Consider the following 15,981-nt stretch of genomic DNA (forward strand, 5'->3'; position numbering starts at 1 on the left):
TAGCTTTATAAAGAAAACTAGAGGGGTGGGAATTCTCATACACAGAACAGTTCCATTTGTAGCATCAGATGTAGTATCGGACCCTGAAGGGAGATATGTGATGGTCATGGGCAACTTATTTAATAGTAAAATGATTTTGATAAATGTTTATGCACCCAATGTCGATGATAAGGAATTCATGCAAAATCTATTTGCATCCATTCCCAATGTGAACACTCATAAAATTATAATGGCTGGAGACTTTAATTGTGTTTTAAATCCACTCTTAGATAGGACTCCTGTGACAGGGGGGACGACATCTAACACTGCAAAGACATTTACACAGTTTTTAACTGACCACAACTTATCAGCCCCCTGGTGGTTTCTTAACCCAAACTCAAGATCATATTCGTTCTACTCACCAGTACATCATAGCTACTCAAGAATTGATTATTTTTTTATAGATAATAATTTCCTGCCTACGATTAAATTGTGCAAATACGACACAATTGTTACCTCCGACCATGCCCCTCTAGTCTTGGAGCTAAAATCATTAAGCCCCTCACACTCACCTCGTAGATGGCGTCTTAACCCTCTTCTATTAGCAGACGAGAACTGCACAGAATTTATATCCAAACAAATCACCTTCTTCCTAGAGACAAACACACCCACAGAGGTTTCTGCAGGAACACTCTGGGAAACTCTAAAGGCCTTCTTAAGAGGACAGATTATTTCATATCTTTCCCACAGAAAAAAATTAGAAACCAAGAAAGTGTCAGAGCTAAGAAGCGAAATTACTAGAATAGATGAAGAATAAGTCAGGCGTCCAAGTGAAGCTCTTCACAGGAAAAGGCAGGCCCTGCATACAGAACTCAACATCTTAACAACTAAAGAAACTGAACAACTTATTTATGAGTCAAGACATCATTACTATGAACACGGAGAAAAAGCTAATAAGCTTTTAGCTCAACAAATTCACAAACAGGAAGTTCACAATGCAATACCAGTAATCACCAACACGAATGGAGAAGAAATCATTGACCATAAAAATATAATGCACGCATTTAGAGATTATTATAAATCCTTATATTCTAGTTCAAAGAAGACAACACACAATCTAATGCATTTCTGGATACATTACAGACACCACAAATAGATGCTTTAAGTGCTGAGGAACTGGATAAACCGCTGACGCTAACAGAATTACTTGATGCTATAAAGTCACTTCAAAGCGGGAAATCAGCAGGCCCTGATGGTTACCCCGTAGACTTTTATAAGAAATTCTACACTCAGCTAGCTCCCCTCTTATTGGCAACATTTACAGAAGCTAGAGACAACCAAATACTACCTCAAACATTTCGTCAAGCATTAATCACCGTCTTTCCTAAACAAAATAAGGACTTGTTTCAATGTGCATCATACAGACCAATTTCACTCCTGAATAATGATGTTAAGATACTCTCAAAAATTCTAGCTAGAAGGATGGAGAAAGTGCTGCCCTCGGTAATATCACAGGATCAAACTGGATTTATTAAAGGCTGACACCTATCTTCCAGTCTCCGACGCTTGTTTAATGTTATATATTCACCAGCAAAATCAAACACCCCAGAGACATTACTATCATTAGACGCAGAAAAAGCATTTGATATTATTGAATGGAACTACCTTTTCACTGCATTGGAGAAATTTGGGTTTGGCCCGAATATTTGTGCATGGATCAAACTACTGTATACCAATCCAGAAGCTTCAGTTTGTATTAAGAACATTTGTTCAGACTACTTTAAGCTAGAAAGTGGCACCAGACAAGGATGTCCCATGTCACCACTGCTGTTTGCAATCGCCATTGAACCATTGGCGGTTCACTGTCGAAATTCTTATCAGATAAAGGGGATTGTCAGAGAAGGACTGGAACAGAAAATTTCTCTATATGCAGATGATATGGTTTTATATATATCAGACCCAGAAAACACTATGCCTGCAGTTTTAACAGCACTCACAGTATTTCAAAAGATATCTGGTCTTAGAATTAATCTGAATAAAAGTATACTCTTTCCAGTGAATTCACAAGCATATAATATTAGATTGGACACCCTACCTTTTACCATAGCAGATCAGTTTAAATACCTAGGGGTAAATATCACAAGTAAACATAAAGCTCTTTATCAACTAAATTTTGCCATCTGTATGAAAAAAATTAAGCAAGACTTGCATAGATGGTCAACCCTTCATCTCACTCTAGCCGGAAGAATTAACGTTGTTAAGATGAATATCCTTCCTAAACTTGGAACTTTTTTATTTCAAAACATTCCAATATATATCAATAAATCGTTTTTTAAGCAATTAGATTCAACAATAACCTCATTCATTTGGAACTCAAAACACCCACGTATCCGAAGAGCGACCCTACAAAGACCTCAGGCAGAAGGTGGCATGACTTTACCTAATTTTCAGTTTTATTACTGGGCAGCAAACAAACAAGCCATAAAAACCTGGACACAAAAAAATGAACATACATAGGCTTGGTTCGCAATAGAAGTAAAATCCTGTAGTACTTCTTTATACTCCCTGCTCTGCGCTCCAATAAATGCAAGTTATCGCAAATATACTAATAACCCAATTGTGCTTTACTCACTCAGAATATGGAACCAACCTAGAAAGCATTTTAAGATGGAAAATCTTTTATCCGTGGCACCTCTGCAAGAGAACCACCTCTTTCAACCCTCGCAAACATATCCAGTTTTTAATACCTGGAAAATTTTTGGGATTCAAATGCTCAGAGATCTTTATATAGACAACATATTTGCATCTTTTGAACAATTACGTTCCAAATTCAACCTCCCAGCTACACATTTCTTTCACTATCTTCAAATTAGAAATTTTGTTAAACAGAAACTGCCCGGTTTTCCTCACCTCGTACCCTCCACCATGCTGGAAAAAATACTGCTCAATTTCGAGGAATTAAACACCATTTCCGCATTATATAAAATCTTATTAGAGTCCCTACCTTTCAAAGACCCAAGAGGACATTGGGAAGAAGATCTCTTAATCAATATATCAGAAAAGGAGTGGAAGGGCCTGCACCAAACTAACATCATTTTGGACCAAAATTTTTAAGTGCCTTTCAGACAGCCTTGGGGTCACAATCCCTCCTAACCCATTAACAGCTGTGTTCAGTGTTCTTCCAGACGGACTTGAAGTGGAGAATGACAAGCAAACGGTGATTGCATTCACTACACTTTTGGCACGCAGACTTATTTTGTTAAATTGGAAGAATTCTAACTCTCCTCTAATAAGTCAGTGGGAAACCGATGTTTTATATTATTTGAAATTGGAAAAAATCTAATTCTCAGTTAGAGGATCTGTACAGAATTTTTTCAATCAATATTATTTTAGAATAAGAGAAATAACTATTACCGCATTTATTTCCCTTCTCCATTTTTTATTTACCTATATATATTTCTTCCTTTCTTTTGTTTATTGTTGCCTTATTAAAAAGCCCTAAGCAATTCTCCTTTGGCTAAGCTCTCCTTCTCAGGGGTGGGGTTTGATTTGTCTTCAATTTTTTTTTTGTTCTGTATGGAATGATTACAATAAAATTAATAAATAAAATAAAAAAAAAAATAGATGCATGGTCCAAGATGATGACAACATCATATTTATCCTAATTATAAGACAGAATGTTGTTAGAGAAAAATATAGTCAATTTGTATAATATACTGGGAAAACAAATATTGCCTCAAAATAGGTGGCTATAATTCTTAATAAAATGAGAAATTATTGTGGCAGTTTTATACATTGTTGTTGCAGCTGTTAGTGTTAATCGGGATTTAATATACATTTAAAATATCCTTTGAGAGCTCATACAGTGATCCCTCGCTATATCGCGCTTCGCCTTTTGCGGCTTCACTCTATCGTGGATTTTATATGTAAGCATATTTAAATATATATCGCAGATTTTTTGCTGGTTCGCGGATTTCTGAGGACAATGGGTCTTTTAATTTCTGGTACATGCTTCCTCAGTTGGTTTGCCCAGTTGATTTCATACAAGGGACACTATTGGCAGATAGCTGAGAAGTTACCCAACTTACTTTTCTCTCACTCTTGCGCTGACTTTCTCTGATCCTGACGTAGGGGGATTGAGCAGGGGGGCTGTTCGCACACCTAGACGATACGGACGCTCGTCTAAAAATGCTGAAAGATTACCTTCACGTTGCTACCTTCTGTGTGCAGCTGCTTCGCTGCACGGTGCTTCGCATACTTAAAAGCTCAAAGGGCACGTATTGATTTTTGACTTTGTTTTTCTCTGTCTCTCTCTCTCTCTACCTGCTCCTGATGGAGGGGGTGTGAGCTGCCGCCTTCAACAGCTTTGTACCGGCGGTGCTTCGCATACAGCCCTATTGATTTATTTGCTTTCCTCTCTTGCCTGAAGAAGGGGCCTGAGTTGCCTCGAAAGCTTGCATATTGTAATCTTTTTAGTTAGCCAATAAAAGGTGTCATTTTGCTTGGCTTTTCTCTACTCTCTGTTTCTGACAGTCTGTGCTCCTGACGCGCACTCCTTTGAAGAGGAAGATATGTTTGCATTCTTTTAATTGTGAGACAGAGCTGTCATCTCTATCTTGTCATGGAGCACAGTTTAAACTTTTGAAAAAGGGACAAATGTTTGTTTGCAGTGTTTGAATAACGTTCCTGTCTCTCTACAACCTCCTGTGTTCTTGCGCAAATCTGTGACCCAAGCATGACAATATAAAAATAGTCATATAAACATATGGTTTCTACTTCGCGGATTTTCTTATTTCGCGGGTGGCTCTGGAACGCAACCCCCGCGATGGAGGAGGGATTACTGTATTGGGAAAATGTATATTATAACTATGAATACTTTATCATCTAAATTCAGTACATATACTATTTAAGTTTTGTACATTTTCCTTACCAACTGTTATGAGAATTGCTTTATCCAAAGTAGTCTGCTAGACTGCAGTGTAGGCAACACCCACCTGCCTGGTGGCCAAAGAGCAAGTTGTTCCTAGCAGGGGTGATGTAGCCAGACCAGGAGAAATTTCTTTAGTCGGGAAACTTCTGCCAAAGCTGATGTCAAAAGTCAGAGACACTGTTCTCAAAAACTAAAGAACAAAACCATGGACATAGCCAAAAGGTAAACAGCCAGATGTCGGTTACAAAAGACATACCGTCAAAAAATCTGAGCATGAAACCAAAAACAAAATCAATAGATATTCTACTGCCAGTAAAAAAAAATCAAAAGATGTGCTATCAAAAAAATAGATGCAAAAGTGTTAACGAAATCAAGGGAAGAATTGCTAGAAGTTGAAAACCAAATGGTCTTCCATACTGTGATCACACACAGTTAAGATATCAGAGGATGAGATCCTTAGACCTGAAAAACTATAGTTAACACTGAAGTGTAAAATTGAAGTCAACAAGTGGAAGGCGTACTGTCACCAATATCACAGATTTGAAATCATGCAATAATCAGAAGGCATACTGCCACAAAACTCTAGACACAAAACCATATTATTAATAATCATAAGGCATAAAGTCACTAAAATATATGCACAAGACCATTACAGAAGCTAAAATTAGAATTGCTGTAAATCAAGAATCAAAAATCAAAAGGCATCCCACCTTGAGAGTTCATGCTGAAGTTGTTTGGTTGCTGGAACCAGAATCTTAAGACTGTGAAAAGAAGGCTGCATGGGTTTATGAAAGCTGAGCACCCATGACATTAGCACATAGTGTCTTCTGTGAGACTCACCCTAGCAACACCCTCAAACAATGCTGAGAGTACAAAACAGTGAAGTGAGATAGATAGATAGATAGATAGATAGATAGATAGATAGATAGATAGATAGATAGATAGATAGATAGATAGATAGATAGATAGATAGATAGATAGATAGATAGATAGATAGATAGATAGATAGATAGATAGATAGATAGAAATTAAACCTTTACACAAGCTCAAGAGAGAATATATATATATATATATATATATATATATATATATATATATATATATATATATATATATATATATATATATATATATATATATATAAACATAAATATGTCATATTTAGGTATTTCTATTTCCAAATGACTTTTCCGCAAATAAACTGGACTGGACTCACAAAAATTTTGAATAAGTTAAATTACATCATATCTACTGTGCACAAATGTGGTTGAGTAAATTACATCTGTTTGAAGTTCTGGCCTACCCGTCTCACTTACTCTTATTGCATCCTACTTAGAAAATAGAACATCTACCCTCTTATGTTTGACCTATCCGTTTGTTTGGTTCTTGGAACCAAATAAATCTTTTTTCAGATATCAAAATTATCTGTGAAGTTCTTTGTTAAACAGACTCAAAAGCATAGTCATATTGACAAATTAAGCATGTAGTTAAAGCAACCATCTCAGATCTAAGTGCCTAGGTGTCATGTCCGTGCAGTTCCCAGTACATAATCTTCGCTTCATAAATATGGAATATCTGATTGGTCTGATACTGTATGCTTTGAATAGAATTTATTTGAGTTGTGATTTTAATGCATGTAAGCAGCTATTAAGATACATGTGTGCCCAATATGCTTATAGAATGCTTAAATTAACAAAAAGGTTATGGGGTCATGTATAAGGCTAGAAGTGTTCCTCCAAACCATTGGGTAGAAGTGGTGAGCCCCCACATGAAAGAGTTGGTGTCCTGCTGCATGTCTTGTCATCAGGCCATACATTCACCAATGAAATATTCCTGGTTTTTTAAGTGTGCATTACAACTCAACAACACAGGGGTACATAGAGCAATAAGAGGAAGCTCTAGACAGCAGGCCTGAGTGCCTTCTGGTGAAAATCCTAGCCTCAGACATAATTCCAAGGACTGCTTATGTCAGTATCATTACCTGATTCGATCTGGAGTGAGAGATGGAACCTAGAATAGTGTGGCCAGAATAAGGTGAGAGCAGGACAGTGCACTGGACTTGGAGTTTGTTTTGTGCATGTGAAATCGTGACTTAGGCAAGCCACTGAACAGACACTGAACCTGTGTGGAGCAGAGAAAAAGCAGGGTTTGTTTTCTGATTATTGTGTTGTTACTTTGTGTTCTCCAGCTAATGTATTTATCTCTCTCTCGTGTCTTTTGTGCTAATAACGGATTATTAACTGGCACTGATTGTTCTAGATTACAGTGGCACACAGAGGTGCCTCCATAATGAAAGATATATGGATATTTCTGCCATGCTGCTTGCTTTATCAAGACACAGTGGTCATCATGCACACTGTGTCTTTTTGTTGTGTTTATCAATTTCTTTTATGTTCTACCTTTGTGTGGTTCTTATTCTTCTATATATACTGTAGATGTCTAAGTTATTTCTCCTTTTAACTGGACACACTTTTACAAATTCAGTATAATTTATATCCATACCAAGAGCATTGCACAGAAAAAGAAGAAAAATATAATGATGTAGAGTGTTAATACACAAAATTCAATGAGAAAAGAAATACAAAAACACTAGCTCATCTACTGACAAAGAATAAGGATAGAAATTGTCTGGTGATTCAGAAACAGTTAAAGTCGATAAAGTAAAGGCACAGAGTCTCTGAAGCTTCTTAAAGATCCACATACACAAGATTCTCTAAGCAGATGGCGTACTTTAAAAAGTTAAACTTGATAAAAAAGACTTTCATCCTCACGGCCTCGAGGCCATGCACAGCTCAGCATGTGGCTTTTTAAGTAAAAATATTAATTTATAACTTTGTGAGTATTGTTTTTTATGCTTTATTAGAAACAAATTTGTTCTAAGCTGAAGTTTTTTTTTTCAGTCTTGCAAAAGACGTTTACTTCAATAACCAGTGTTATACAAGCCTATAGCCTAATGTTAATTTAAGAAAGAAAACAGCACAGTGAATACAAACATTTTCAATTATATGGCTGCTCATTAAACAAGAATTATTTGACGAACGAGTACTTGCCATTTCCAAAGATAAAACATGTACACTTTCTGCAGATGTACTGTATTTAAAAAACTTCCAATATCTGTATCTTTTCCACTTTTGTTAACCAGTATGCTGAACTTTTCACAATGCCATTGTGATTTACTGCCTGGTACTATTTTTTTTAATTCTAGCATACATAATAACATTTATGGGCGGCACGGTGGCGCAGTGGGTAGCGCTGCTGCCTCGCAGTTGGGAGATCTGGGTACCTGGGTTCGCTTCCCGGGTCCTCCCTGCATGGAGTTTGCATGTTCTCCCCGTGTCTGCGTGGGTTTCCTCCGGGCGCTCCGGTTTCCTCCCACAGTCCAAAGACATGCAGGTTAGGTGGATTGGCGATTCTAAATTGGCCCTAGTGTGTGCTTGGTGTGTGGGTGTGTTTGTGTGTGTCCTGCGGTGGGTTGGCACCCTGCCCAGGATTGTTTCCTGCCCTGTGTTGGCTGGGATTGGCTCCAGCAGACCCCTGTGTTTGGATTCAGCGGGTTGGAAAATGGATGGACATTTACACTTTTATGTAATAATAACAATAATAAAACATATACTGTATTTAGAACTTAATTCAATTCATTTTTTACACAATGCACCTTATGGTAGGCTGTCTCAGAAAACTTCACAACTTTGAAACATGAAAAGGAATAGAAGGATGATAAAATAATGCAGAAAGAATTCAAACATATTCACTTGGTTAATAGATTCTTTCTTTAATGTACACTCATTATTTATGTTGGAGAGAGATTAAATAAACAGCAGTCAGCCTCTTACAACACTGCCCATCTAAGTTTCTCCAAATAGCATTCCTTGTTTTACTAATAAGTCTCAACACTCTTCTCTCCTCAAAGTATGAGTTAGATATAAAAGTGGCAGTGAACTGACCACAATACAAAATGTATAGCTTTAACATCCTGTGGTATTAGTTAACCCCTTTGGACAATTTCTTATTTTAAAGCCCCTAATAATTGGTCAGCGAGGCTAAGAATCACATATTTTGTCACCTCCATAAAAGTCAGATGTGATCTGATTTAAAAGCATTTACACTAGCATCCTTAAACACTAACAGATACACTTCAGGTTCACTGTTTTAGGGGCTTGAGTGGATGATTACAACAAAATATTTATTTACTTTTGCTAGCACCTTTCTCTTGGTGCTAAGATAGATGTTCTGGGATAAAAACTCTTTCCTTAAGATCAGAGTTCTGTTTATCCATTAATTAATTTATGACCCTAAGGAATGAGCAGCATAAATGGCATCATTATTAACTGGATCAGAAATTGAACCAGTGTTACACATTATTGATGAATGTCCTGAAATTTAACAAAACCTAGATGCTAGGTAAAAAAGCAACCTATGCACAAATATTAACTATTTTATCTTTTACATATAACGTTTAAAAATTTCTTTCAATTTTTCAGAAGCTGCCAAAATTATAGTTTCTTTATAATGTATACCACCAATGGAACGAATCAGAATTGTTCAGGTGTATATTAAGCCAAAATCTGATATCTTATGTTCTTTAATTTATCAATACATTCTTGGAAAGAAAACAAAGATGTGTAAACCTGGTTAGGATTCAATAGGAGTTAAAAGTAGAACTCCTTTCATTTTACTACCTCAGGGAAAGATGGCAATTTGATTCTCCATTGTGTCACTTTCAAGTACTTGACTTTTTATATTTGATGGGAAGTCGGGTAACTTTTGATGTAAACCCTTGTGTGTATAATAGAATACAAAACATTATTTGATGTGAGGAATGTAAATTCCCAAATAATAAATCACACTGCACAATTTGATTTATTAAAAGCTGTAAACTGACTGCCATACTTGAATGGAGTGATGAATGGGCTCACAGCGAATGCAGAATAAGAAACCTTTCCCATGGGCACACACTTATTTGGCTTGTTTTCTTCTGAAATCACTTACTTTATTACATGTTTCTGGAAATAAATCTACACAACGTTAACAAACTTAGCATAGGTTATAAAAGAACAGCAGTTGTTGAAGACTAAGCACTTCTGCAGACAATGTTTTTGCATATTAATTCATGGTATACACTTGGCAAGTACTGTTGGGCAATAAAATTCCTCATAAAAAATAAAGGATAATTCTAGCCAACATAAGTACAAATAAGGCAGGACAGGAAGAAATAGTGTGCCATAACTCATTAAAAATGCAATTTGAAGAGTATATTTTAATATGATTTCTTCTTATATAAACACATGCTCAGTCCTTTCTGAATGGAGCATGTAAACTTACAGTGATGCATCTTCAAATGTCCTATCCTATCAGAAATAATACATACTCTTCCTTATTATCCAAAAGATGTGTATTTCAGAACCAGGCTATAAATGGATCCTAATCTATCATGTTTCTTGTACAGACTGTAGAATAACTAAAGAAAAATGTGTTTTACAGTCAATCAGGAAGACAAAAGTAACAAACAAATCCTGCCTAAAAATCCCAGACCACGAACAAATGTAAATGCCTGTAATGCCCTTTAGTAATGAGGAGGCAGTGCTACAATTCAGCCACCTAGGCAGAAGTATTATTTTAAAATATAATCACTAAGGTTAGTGAGTATCTAGAATTCACTAGCATTAAAATCACTCGTTGCAAAAACAAACAGCCACAATTTGAATACCAAAGCAAAGTGACTCTAGGCTCACACACCAGTTTCTAAATACTCAGAACATAATGCATTAGAATAGAAAGAGCCATTTTTATTTCCTGTGCTTTGGCCTCACCGGCAGCTTATTATTAAATGTCAGCGCACTGCTTGGGTCCAAATTCCTGTGGAGCTTCCTGACCCCACTGAGAAGGGGACTATTAGGGTCAGGGAGTGAGGAGGTATTTACAGCCTACGAGACAAAGCCGGAGTAGACTAGACATCACATGCAGCATGCAGTCACAGAAAAAAATAACGTATCAGTAGTCTTAAAACTTCATAATTTACTTGGAACTGGGGCATAAGATAATGGGTAAAATGTTACATCAATAAATGTCACTAAGAAGGGAAAAAAGTATTAAATTACATAAAAAAGATTAGTTATAAATATAAAATACATTATACATACACAAATGCTTGAAAGCATATAAGCACTTGATTTTATGTGGTTTAGACAAATAAAATTAGTCAATCTTCAATTTGAACTACAAAAAATTATGATGTGGCAATTCATTTACTAAATAAATATAATTGTTTAACCAAATCTCAATAAACTTTATGTGTAAATGTAAAGAGACCTTTTAAATATGATTTTGGCACAGCCTTTAACAAATATGACAGCAGCCTGCTTTTTAGAAATGTTATCTCATCAGCACCTTTAAAAAACTGCTTTGGATTTCTTGGCTGTCATGGATGAACAGCCTGCTTCAGGTTCTCTTAGGGTGAGATGTGGACATTCTAGGACACATAGTTTTTTCCTCTTAGTCCATTCTTGGTAGATTTACTGGAAGGCTTAGGACCACTGTCATGCCGGAAGGCCTACTTCTTGCAAATGTCGAACAGGAAGTAATGTGTGTGTGTATGCGTGCATGTGTGTGTGTGTGTGTGTGAGTGCGATTTTTCTTCTTTTTTTTTTTTACCGCAGAGGTTTCCTTCTAGCTATCCTCCCATGAAAGCAATTGCTATTCAGCTTCCATATTGCTTTTTTATGAATATGGGCATCAAGGGCAGCAACAGGGGTATGGGAGATCCTTGGATATGGTCCCAGCTTTTCCTGCAAGTTTCATTTAAGTTTGCTGTTTACTCTTAAGGACAATTTTAAAGAATATTCTCCACTGTCAAACCCCTCTTTATTAATTTCAGAGTTGGATGGCCACAGCCTATCCTGGCAGCATCAAGTCTGGGGCAGGAACCAAACCTGGATGGGACATAAATCATGGATATAAACCACACTCATTTAAATGGGCTAAGTTTTAGAGTCACCAATTAATCAGAAGATTTATAAATGTGGTAAGAGAGGACATGCAGGTGATGTGTGTGACAGAGCAAGATGCAGAAGACAGGCAGATATCGAAAAAGATGATCTGCTGTGGCAACCCCTAATGGGAGCAGCCAAAAGAAGAAGCAGACACATCTTTAGAAATGTGGCAGGAACTCCAATAAAAAAGCCCACAGAGCTCGAAGCACACAGTGCCTGGGTCAGGATTTGAACCAAAGGCCCTGGAGCCAGGAGTCTACACTGCAAATCGCTGAACCACATGCCAATATATACAAGGAGGCTCTAAAAATGTACTCTAATGATTAACTGTTTGATTTTTTTAACAGTATCTTCACCACCTGGGTATACTTGCTTTACTGCCTGATAACATATTGCACACATAACATTTAAAGAACTACAACAGGAGATCATAATCTTTTAAAGAGCACTGGAACTATATAACACAAAGGTAATAAAAGTGAAACAAACCTTCAAAATGAATTATTAAATATTGGGAAGATAATTTATTAATACAAAATTATGGTACTGTGATACAAAATTACAAACGTAATGATTATTAAAAAATGACTGCTTTAACTGGGTAGGTAGTATGGCCTATATGATAGAATACAATATAATGAAATTTGCAATATAAAATAAAAGGAGAGCAATAATTCTGTACTGAAAAAAAGAAATTTACAGGCATATGTATCCAGTGTCAAAACTTCAATATGTTCATTACACGTGAGGCTCAACATCTCCAATATTGATCTTCCAACTTTCTTTTAGTGTTTTTTATGTTGGTATTACATTTTACTTCTTTATTTCCTTTTACAGATGCAGGCTGACTCTGCACTACTGTACCTCTTAAACAGATTAAATATTAATGAACAAGAGAATTCAACAGCACTGTGTTTTACATTTGCCAGACTAGTTAGTTAGGTTTCAAACAAAGATAGAAAGAAAATCTGATGAAAAAAAAGAGCGTTAAGGTCTTTCAGAAAATAAACCCAGAGATTGCTTTTGTGAAGATACTCCTTCTTACTCAATTGCATATCAAGGAGTTGTAATATTAACCAAGCTATAAAGGTGAAGACTGTATGATAAATAAAAGAAAGAAAAACACATAAAATTGTCAAACCATCATAAGATTGCCCCAGGGAGCAAAAGGTATTAAAGTTTCAATTAAATGAATAACATTTGATCCTGGGATATTATGTTTTCCTGAAGTGAGCAAGAATAACTTGCCAAATAAACAAAACAGGCAAGATAAACAATTTTAAAGTCTAGTGTGAATCAGGACCACTTAATTTGCATAAACATAAGGGTGTAACAAAATCAAGTGTGATACACAGTTTTGGCTATAAATATGTAAAATTGAAAAACACTACTACTATAACAGTAGCACAAAACTGAAAGCACTGTGAAAAGACAGCTAGTATCAGTCACCAATGTGAAGTTCCCACACGTAATAGAAGGGCTTTATTAAGTACAGGATACTCAGACCATCAAGAAGAAAAGGGTGGGTGTAGGAAGGTAGCAGTGAAAGCATATATAATTCTGAGATATGACATTAACTTAAACATCAAACAGTGAAATTTTACAGACTCAAGATAGATCATAACCCCCCTCTTGTGTCTTGTACACTCAATGCATGAAGTACTAAAGATTTAAAAAACTTAAAACAAAAAAAGGTTTTACAGACCTGCCCTGTTTGGAAGAGTCTCCATCAGACCTGCAAATGACAAAACGAGACATATAGGTTAGACAGAATAAATACACGTACCATAAGGGTTAATTCTACAATGTGTTATAATCTCTACACAGGCATATATGCATGCTTTTCAGATTTCAAGCACTCCAAGTACCAGACAAAAAATGTTTCTTTCCATCCATTTTAACTCAGTTCAGGCTGATGAGGCACTGGAGTCTCTCGCAGGAAGTGTGCCCACACTCACAGTTAGTCCTATGGGACCAGTTTCAAATCACCAAGTGACCTTATACATGCATCTTTGGGATATGTATGGTACACACAGAGGAATTAAACTGCAAAAATACAGTGAGAACGTGCAAACCACCTAAGAGACTGGGATAGGGTTAGCACACTGCTTATTGTTACTGCCTCACAGCTCTAGAATTAAGAAAACAATATTCCAAATGATATACATCAATCATATTTTTGCTAAATAATACAAACAAAACAAAACAATGAGGCTGGAGTTTACATATTCTTTCTGATGATGGTGCTGCTGTAACAGACAGAATCATTGGGTCTAAGTAATGGAAATAATAAGTCCAGAAAATGGGTTTATAAATAATAACAACTAAACTTTACATTAGATAAAACTTTTCTGCAGCAAACCATCTCTCCAGTGTGATTTACATATACAGAAGTATGATGTGATATGCTCACATGTAACATAACATTCTCAAGCCCACTTAGTCCAATTTACAGTTCTAGTGGAGGTTGGAAGTGTGTCTTGTTCTAGGCCATGTAGTGGTGACACTGAATTGGCAACTTTCTGATTTAAAGTCCACTGTCTTCACCAGATAATAAAAATCAGCAGAGTAGTTCACACCATTGATGCAAAATAATCATAGAGTATTTATTGTTAATGATTTTGTGGAAAGACTGGACACAGCATGCAGTATTACATAAAATAAATCATTTTTGTTCTTATACAAAGCTGTCCAAAAGTGTTTAGAAATCTTTTCTTTTCTTTGTTGTACACACACACACACACACACACACACACACACATACACACACACACTTTAAATGGCCCATTTGCAGTTAGGCAAAAGAAATCTCACCTCCTCACATTTCATTGTGGACAAACTCCAAATTGCACATGACTCCAGAAACACTAACCCTGTCACTGTAGTACCATACACTGTAAATACTACTTTTCCCTCAAACACACTCACCTTATAACATCTGACTGTTGTAAAATTGATTAACATTATTTGGTAGTGTATTCAGTAGTGTACAAAACTAAACCTTACATTTTTGCAGCTTTATAAGACTAACTGGTCCCTAAAATAGCTTTAGACCTTAACTGGACCAAATAAGCTATAGTACCATATTACTCTACGACAAAGCTGATTGTGCTTTGCATTAGAGTGCCGATACAGTACTTACCTTACCTTACAATGTCTGGACAAGATGTTCTTAGTCAGCTTATTAGCAAACAATACTAAAGTCACTCAACTGTGTCCTCCTCTTTAGTGCATTTTTGTGGACACTTAGATGTAACACACCCTATATGGTACAGAATGTGTTTTCTATCCCCAGACAATAGGTTGATATGTCATGCCACCTATGTGATGAACGCTATTCTCATATATTAAAAGAAAAATAGCTAAGGTAAACTGAAAAGCATTCATACCCTTATACACAAAGTCTGAATTAATTTAGTTAACACGACCCTAGACATTGCTTTTTATGTTCTTCTTCTTCTTGGTCTGAGTCATTTGTACAGAGTAAAAATGCATCAACAACAAATCATGATCAACTTAACAGCCTTACAGTATTTATCAAAGTCCAGCTCCTGAAATGTTTTCCTGTTTCAGGGTATCTGATCTATATTTGGATGTTATCCTAATCTTTGTGTTAAAGTACACACAGCTCCTTCCGTAAGTAAACCCTTTATAAAAAGCAAAATAAATCCTTTTCTTTTTTATTTTCTTTACAAAATGGGCTACCGTGAAGATTCTATTCAACTGATAGACTTTTAAAAGTATTTTGTAAGTGGAGGGAAAAGGATGTAAGGTTACATCAATAACCATCACCTCCCAGAATTGATTTAAAACATTAACAAAGGACTGCAAGAAACATCCACAGGAGGAAGGAAGCTGAAACAAGTCCTTATACAGAGAGTTACCTTTATGCTCCTGAAAATAGTCCATTCTGAGAATTTAAACAAAAATATTAAAAACTTCACAGACATACTTTTTTAAAATATGATTTTTTGAGCACGGTGGCGCAGTGGGTAGCGCTGCTGCCTCGCAGTTGGGAGACCTGGGGACCCGGGTTCGCTTCCCGGGTCCTCCCTGCGTGGAGTTTGCATGTTCTCCCCGTGT

The 15,981-nt window shown here is 36.2% G+C and overlaps 1 protein-coding gene across 3 annotated transcripts in view; it reads right to left on the reverse strand.

Annotated features, from left to right (window-relative positions):
* iqsec2b (IQ motif and Sec7 domain ArfGEF 2b) overlaps nt 1-15,981 on the reverse strand; it is a 398,254-nt gene that overhangs the window by 213,683 nt on the left and 168,590 nt on the right. For 2 of the 3 annotated variants that reach the window (XM_028813376.2, XM_028813381.2), the window contains exon 2: nt 13,604-13,633. The exons of the other annotated variant lie outside the window; for it this stretch is intronic. In XM_028813376.2, the coding sequence (XP_028669209.1) occupies nt 13,604-13,633 (30 nt within the window). The remainder of the gene's footprint in view (nt 1-13,603; nt 13,634-15,981) is intronic. 3 annotated transcript variants of the gene reach the window in all.

The sequence above is a fragment of the Erpetoichthys calabaricus genome, chromosome 11 (genome assembly GCF_900747795.2).
Source record: "Erpetoichthys calabaricus chromosome 11, fErpCal1.3, whole genome shotgun sequence".
In the NCBI taxonomy this organism is placed as follows: domain Eukaryota; kingdom Metazoa; phylum Chordata; class Cladistia; order Polypteriformes; family Polypteridae; genus Erpetoichthys; species Erpetoichthys calabaricus.